Source organism: Crocuta crocuta, unplaced genomic scaffold, assembly GCF_008692635.1.
Source record: "Crocuta crocuta isolate KB4526 unplaced genomic scaffold, BGI_CrCroc_1.0 scaffold1015, whole genome shotgun sequence".
NCBI lineage: Eukaryota > Metazoa > Chordata > Mammalia > Carnivora > Hyaenidae > Crocuta > Crocuta crocuta.
This window is the reverse complement of record NW_027532631.1, coordinates 204656-212870: the sequence shown is the minus strand read 5'-3', so window position 1 is coordinate 212870 and position 8215 is coordinate 204656. Positions and strand designations below refer to the sequence as shown.

Sequence of the window (8215 nt, the reverse complement as noted above, 5' to 3'; positions counted from 1 at the left end):
GGGCAAGAAATTTTGATTCCTTCTTAGTTGCCCTGAGCTAGAGTCTGAACAGTGCTTAGTGGATTTGTGGATGACCATGCAGAATAGACATTTATTGAATAAGTAGAGGGAGAGATGTATGGAATAGGCTTTCAGAAACAATTCCCTTTAGGGGCGCCTGGGTGGCTTAGTCGGTTAAGCGTCCGACTTTCGCTTGGGTCATGATCTCGCGGTTCGTGGGTTCAAGCCCCGCGTCGGGCTCTGTGCTGACTGCCAGCTCAGAGCCTGGAGCCTGTTTCAGTCTGTGACTCCCTCTCTCTCTGACCCTCCCCTGCTCACGCTGTCTCTCTCTCTCTCCTAGAAATAAATAAGACATTAAAAAAAAAAAGAAACAATTCCCTTTATAAAACAAAGTTGCTATTACTTTTGTTTAGCTTTTATTTAGAAATAATTTGAAACTTACAGAAATTCTACAAGAATAGCATGGAGAACTCTCATATATCTTCTACCCAGATGCACTAATTTTTAGTATTTGTCCATATTTACTTTATCATTCTTTTTTTTTCTCTGTATACTTTTATTGCTTATTTTCCAATTGAGAACACATTGCAGACATCATGCCCTTTTATCTCAGAATGCTTCATTCTGTGTTTACAATGAATACAGACATTCTCTTACATAACCGAAGTGGAGTTATGAAACTGAATAAATTTAACATTGCTACAATACAATATTCCAATTGTATAAATCAATGCCATCTTTTGTAGCATTTCCCTCTCTAGTTCATGGAGGGTGAAGGTCTATGACTTTTCTCACTTTGGGATTGGGAGCTAACTGATCAAGTACTAACAATGTTGGAAAGTATAGCACTACCTCTTCTTGGGAATAAGGTAGTGGGTGTAACGTATCATTATTTCTCATCATATCACAACAACCCACAATAATGAATCAAATGTCTTGTTCCCATTTGGTTTGCAGGCATCAACGGCTATGTTTTTGACAACTTGCAGCTGTCAAGTTGTTTGCACGAAGTGGCATACTGGTACATTCTAAGCGTTGGAGCACAAACTGACTTCCTGTCTGTCTTCTTCTCTGGATATACCTTCAAACACAAAATGGTCTACGAAGACACACTGACCCTATTCCCGTTCTCAGGAGAAACTGTCTTCATGTCAATGGAAAATCCAGGTTAGCTATTTATATAATTCTTTCACTAACAGCTGTGATGTCTTCACTCGCCGTTCATATGCTATGTTGCCCAGTAGCTCACATGGGGGTGGATACTAAGCAGTTCAAGTGACCTTAGTAATTGCAAAGCATTTTAATGAGCACCACATCAAATATTTAACTGAAAGTCTTTCCCCTATAAATGCCTTTACTTACCACTGCCCAAAACTTTAAGCGTGTTTACTAAACTGTAGTGGTGTATATATATTTATAGATGCAGTTAACATGTGTGAGTTGAACATGTTTCTGTGTGCTTTGTGAACACTGATACTGTTGTATGAATACCACGGAGAAGCCTTCGAGAGTACATAGCACACTCTTGGCACATGTACCCTCAAAACACTGGGGAGCCTTCAGGATGGATGTGGCCGTCACTTTCTCATCTTCCCTCTCCCTCCCTAACCACTGCTGTCAGGAAAAACACTGACATGGCCAAAATCCAACACAGATTGTTGCTATGTCCATACAGCATGGTAACGGGTGCTAGGCCGCTCCATGCTCCCGGCCTTCCCACCTCTGTCGTCTGTGGGGAAGAGCATGTCAATCTACCTGCAGATGGTAGAACTTCTCTTACACTGAAGGCTTTTCTGGCCATAAATTCTCACAGTGAAATTTCTGGGGAATAAAAACCAGTCTCATCATATATAAACATATATTCACCTTTATAACCGGAAACTTATCGTACTTACAAGTGATGGAGTTTTGTGGCAAGTGAGTAAAGAAGAGCCTGGCAGAACCCCAGCAGTGTCCCTGGAAGTATCTGGTACACATAGGTCTTTGTTATCTGTTTTCCTACTAAGTTTCTAACTGACAGAGGACAGAGACCTTGTTTATCTTACTCATCACTCTATCTCCTAATGTTTATAGTTCCCGGCCTAGAGTAAGTGCTTAATAAATATTTTTTTAAATTAACAAATGAATTAAATATGTACAAAAAGATGATAAAACATTGTGTATAATATGGTTATAACTGTCTAAACCCGAAAGGAAAAGTGTGTGTGTGTGTGTGTGTGTGTGTGTGTGTGTGTGTGTGTGTATAGGCAGAGAGAAAGAGAGAGAATCCCAAGTAGGGTCCACGCCCAGCACTGAGCCTGATGCGGGGCTCAACATGGGGCTTGACCCCATGACCACGAGATCGTAACCTGAGCCAAAATAAAAAGTTGGCCCCTAAACCCGCTGAGCCACCTGGTCACCCCCAGCACGATGTTCTCAAGCTCCATTCACGTTGTAGCGTGTATCAGTGCTTCATTCTTCTTATTACTAGAGAGGCCACTTTACACTCTGCCTTAAGCACGCATCACCACAGAAACGAGATGATGATTATACCATGTGACAGCAGTGGCTGTCCGCGATGTCGCGGTGGACATCAGACTGTCATATAAATGTATCAAGTCAGTACGTTGTGCACCTTAAACCTATGTAATGATATCTGTCCATTGCATCTCAGTAAAAAATGAAACTATAGTCAGCAGGTTGGTCACCTATTTTGGCAAATAAAGTTATTAGAACACATGTATCTACACAAATATACCAATTTTGTGTTTATTGACCACGTATCTTGCAGCCTTGCCAAATTCAATAATAAGATCTAGAATCCTATAAAGTTTTCTATGTAGGCAGTCAAATTGTTTGCAAATACTGACAGTTTTGGCTTTTCCTTTCCAATGCCTATGTCTTTTAGTTTTTATGTGTGTGCCTCACTTTTGAATAAAACTGGTAAGAGCAGGGAGGAAAAACACCACACATATCACAAGTTTTGATGAGTCATATTTTATTACAACTGGGTTTGAAATATTTTCTAAATTCCACTGTGATTTCTTCTTTTACCCATAGTTATTTAAAGGTATTTTATTAGATTTCTACGCATGGAGGCATCTTCTAGTTATTTCTGTATTGCTGATTTCTTATTTTGACTTTACGGTAGTCATATACCCAGTATGATTTTAAGTGTTTACAATTTGTTGAGACTTGCTGTACGCCCAGCGTATGGTTTACATTGGCTAATGGGCTAGCTGCACTTAAAGTGAATGTGTTTTCCTGTGCTTGGTGGGTGGGCTGCTACATATTTGTCATGTTTATCAAGTTGCCTTACTATGTTGTTAAATCCCTTATAAGTTTACTTATATTTTGTCTGCTTTGTACAGTTAGTGTGTTGAAAGCTTTAACTATGATTGTTCAGTCTATTATTTTTCTCTTCTTTTTTTTTTAACTTTTTTTTACTGTTTATTTTTGAGAGAGAGACAGAGTGTGAGCAGGGGAGAAGCAGAGAGAGGGAGACACATAATCCAAGGCCGGATCCAGGCCCTGAGCTGTCAGCACAGAGCCCAACACGGGGCTCGAACCCATGAACCGTGAGATCATGACCTGAGCCGAAGTCGGACGCTGAACCGACTGAGCCACCCAGGCGCCCCTATTTAGAATGTCTGTATGATGTGTATTTTTCCCTTCGTGTACTTACAACCTATCTGTGCCCTTATATTTATAGTATAGCTAACATTTCCTGTAGTGCAAGTCTGCTGGTTAATTAATCCTCTCAGTTTTTGCTTGTCTAAAAAGTCTTTATGTTTCCTGAAATTTTGAATGATATTTTCACTGTGTATAGAATTCCGGGTTGGTAGGTTTGTTTTGCTATGTTTTATCTCAGTTTTTTTTTTTCCCAGCCTTTAAAAAATGCTGCTCAAGGGGCACCTGGGTGGCTCAGCTGGTTAAGCAGCCAACTTCGGATCAGGTCATGATCTCAACAGTTCATGGGTTTGAGCCCTGCGTCAGGCTCTGTGCTGACTGCATGGAGGCTGCTTGGGATGCTCTTTCTCCCTCTCTCTGTCCGTACCACTCCCTCTGTCTTTCAAAATATATACATGAGCTTTAAAGAAATGAAAACTTAAAACATTACAAATGCCACTCCATGGGGCCCCTGGTGGCTCAGTCGGTTGAGTGTCCATCTTCAGCTCAGGTCATGATCTCACGGTTTATGAGTTCAGGCCCCACACCAGGCTCTGTGCTGACAGCACAGGGCCTGCTTCAGATCCTCTGTCCTCTCTGTCTCCGTCCCTCCCCCACTCGCACTCTCTCTCTCTCTCAAAAATAAAAGTAAACATTTTTTTAAATGCCACTCTCATCACTCCCACGAAACAAAACAACAAATAAACAGCTACACGCCAATAAAAAGGAGCTGTGGGACGCCTCCAAAGCACGATGCAGAAGCACCAGAAGCACTTGGAGCACGAAAACCGAGGTTGGCCACGCAGGGAAGTGTAGGACGCACCTTCCCTGCGTCACTCCGTCCCTCACTCTGGAGCGGCCCGATGCCAAGGGGAAAGCCCTCTGAGGGACTTGTTCACGGGGAAAAGAAATGGGACCCAAACAGGGACACCTGCAGCCTTCAGCACCTGAGGTCCCACCCGGTCTCAGACGCCGAAGCCAGCCGACCGAGTGGCTCAGAGTCTAAGCCGCATCCTCTTCCCCGGAGGCCTCAGTAGCCCCCGCCATCCTCAGGGCCCGTGGCACCACTGCAATATCCCGTCATCCCTGGGGCTCTGCCCGCTACGTGCCACGCCATCAGTGCACCCCTCCCGCCAGAGCCTAGGCCGCGTGGCATGCCACAGAGACCCAGACCCCAGCTCCAGGGGGATCCACTCCCGCCTGAGCTGTGGCCACCACCACAGCAGGTGGTGCTCCGAGACCTGGGAGCATGGTAGTTTCACGCACACCTGAGCCTGGGACCCTGACTCCACTGTCAGTCTGAGTGTCTGCACCTTGAAAACCCGGGCTACTACTACTGCACGCACAGCTCTGCCCCGGAACCGAGCGCCACCAGCAACGCCTCTGTGCCAGGAGTCCAGCAGCCCTCAGCACCTCTCTTAGAGACGGTGGAATGGTGGTTTTATCATGTTTTGTGACCTGCTTTTTTCCTTAGTGATATATTTGATGTTTCTCTATATATACATCTAATAAATATAGATGATCATGATTCTTTTTAAAACATCGCTTAAGGGGCGCCTGGGTGGCTTAGTCGGTTAAGCGTNTTTCCATAGTGGGGATATTGTACCGGCCTTGGATGACTAAAGAGCTCTTGTGTGCTGGAGCCTGAGATGTGCTTCTACCTCCTTGTGATTAGTTCGGCTCTGTCTCTCCGGGTCAATTTCATAAAAACTAATTCCAAGATAGACAACAGCTCATAGAAATAAGTAGTTCCCTGAAAGGCCTGGTTGTGTCGCTGAGGCAGGAGACTGGTCTACACGCGCTGACCCTGGGGCAGAAGGTGAAGGAGGGGATTGCCAGCTGGTGTCTCCAAGGGAGTTACAGCTCTTTAAATTTTCTTTGCAACTGTAACTATGTCTCCTTTCTTATTCCAAATTTTATACGTGTAGAATTTCTTATTTTTATTTGGTTATTTATTTTATTGAATTTTTCATCAAAGAGTCAACTCTTCTTTAAGCTCTTCGATTGAGATTTAATGAATTATGTTTTGAATTAGTTTTTATTCATGCATGTAACACAAAAAGATGTGCTCATTACAAACTTTGCACCAATACTGGTATAACTACAGTCCTTCTTGATCGCTGATCCCAGTCCCAGGCCCTTCTCAGAGTTTGGTGTGTGTCATTCCAAACCTGTTGATGGAGTTTCATTTTCCCTTCTGTCACTCAACCACTGTCCTCCTTAGGAAAAAGAAGGAAGGGCTTGTGTCTAAGTTATAACAGTAGAACTTTAAGAGTCAAAAACCTTACTTCAGTTACTCATTACAGGCCCAGTCTTGATCTACTCTGACCCAACATCATTGTACGCCATCAAAAATATGCTCTAAATGTCATGAAATTTGGACTCCCAATCTACAAACTTATGATACAGTTATGTCCCTATTTTTAGTGAAAGCACATTGTTATGACTATGTAAATCTTCACTGTGGAATCAAATAGGATTACATTTCATAATTTTATAACTTGTTTAACTGAAACTTCTAATTGTTTTACTGTCTTTGTTGTAATGTTTTCCCTTTAGTTATTCTCCTTTTTTTTTTTTTCAAGAGTGTTATCATACAACATATTCTTTCTTACTTAGAACCGACCTCCTGGACCCATGCATCCTCCTCCTCCAGTCTGGACTGGTTTTTTCTTTTTCTTTTTTTTAATTTTTTAATGTTTTTTATTTATTTCTGAGAGACAGAGACAGCATGAACAGGGTAGGGTCAGAGAGAGAGGGAGACACAGAATCGGGAGCAGGCTCCAGGCTCTGAGCTGGCTGTCAACACAGAGCCCGACGCGGGGCTTGAACCCACAAACTGCGAGATCATAACATGAGCTGAAGTCGGACGCTCAACTGACTGAGCCACCCAGGCGCCTCTGAGCTGGTTTTTTCTAGGTCTGAGTATCAGTTCTTAATTTGAGACTTTTCTTCATCACCCTTCAGGATAAGCAGTGACTTCCTGCATCCCGTGTCATCCTTATCATACTCCTTTATTTTGGTAGAAAACGTTCTCCCATCACTTCCTGAGGGTAGGCTGCCTTAAAGGTAGATTTTCTAAATCCTCGTATGATATGAAATTTTATCTATTCTCGCTTCCCATCTGATTGATTATTTGCACATAAAGTGCAACGTGCATTGATTCCAAAATGCATTTGACCATAAAGACCTTTTCCATGGGCATCCCATTATCTCCTATCCCATAGGTCTCTATGGAAATATACTTTGAGGAAAGTTTTTCCTTTGAGGGAAAGCTGGATTCAGTGAGATTTTGCTTACAAATGTCTAGCAAGATGTGGAGGCTCTTAAGATACCTGATGAGTAGCTTGGTAGAGATGTATCTTGGTTTACTTATGTTTATGCATCTACTTTACCACTATAAATTTCCTTCACTTGAATAATCTTGTTCACAGCAGAAATTAACATTGCTAGCACAGTAGTGGGATTTTCTATTATGTGGATCTTAACCCAAACTCCTACTCCTCTGCGCTTACTTATCCTGCAGATGGATGACAATGGAAGCTAGTCATTGATATGTGATTTGCATACATATTTGATAAGGGAGATACTATTAGCCTCATTTACAAATTAGAAAAGTGGAGCTCAGAGAGATCAGTTGGCTTACTCAAAATCACACAGCTGCTAAATGGTAGAGCTAGGATTTGAACCCAGGCAATCTGACTGTAAGACCCTGTGCCATTATATAATATAGCAATAATACCGAGCCTATGTACACTTTCAGGAATTAAGTCACTATCATCATCAAAGAGTTCTGTGTGACTATTAAGACTCTCCACTGCCGTATATGTTAATTCTATTTCTCCATTTTTATTCCAATATCTATTCATTTTTTAATCACAGCCTTTCTGGTGATCACACACACATATACGAAAACAGCGGCAGAAAAGTACTTTCACTACCATTGTTGGACTGTTTCATGTGCCAGGGTTTTAACCTGTAATACCATGGTACCGACTGGTATGTGTGCATTATCCGCGCAACGGAAGAGAAGCACTCATACGTAGCTTGCTTGGGACGCGGCTGTGAGTAACCAGAGTCGTATTCTTCCTCCAGGTCTGTGGGTGCTGGGCTGCCACAACTCAGACTTCCGGAGCAGAGGCATGACAGCCCTACTGAAGGTTTCCAGTTGTGACGGAAACATTGGTGATTATTATGAGGATATATATGAAGATATTCCAGCCTCCCTGCTGAATGAAAATAACGTCATTGAACCCAGAAGCTTCTCCCAGAATCCAAGACACCGTAGCACTAGGCAAAAGCAATTCAAAGCCACCACAACTCCAGAAGATGACATAGAGCAGATGGACCCTCACCCTGGAGAAGGAACACAGCTGCTTAAAGTACAAAGTGTGTCTTCTAGTGATTTGTTGATGCTGGTGGGACAGAATCCTACTCCACATGGATTACTCTTATCTGATCTCCAAGAAATCACACATGAAGCTGATGATCATTTACTTGGAGCTATAGAAAGAGACAAGGGCCCATCTGAAGTGTCAGATCTCAGACCAGAGCTCCATCATGGTGG

At 42.6% G+C, this 8215-nt stretch overlaps 1 protein-coding gene across 1 annotated transcript in view; it reads left to right on the top strand.

Annotated features, from left to right (window-relative positions):
- The window catches only part of F8 (coagulation factor VIII), a 118072-nt gene that overhangs the window by 61879 nt on the left and 47978 nt on the right, over positions 1–8215 (top strand). The window contains exons 13-14 of the mRNA XM_077780655.1: positions 958–1167; positions 7744–8211. Of these exons, the coding sequence (XP_077636781.1) occupies positions 958–1167; positions 7744–8211 (678 nt within the window). The remainder of the gene's footprint in view (positions 1–957; positions 1168–7743; positions 8212–8215) is intronic.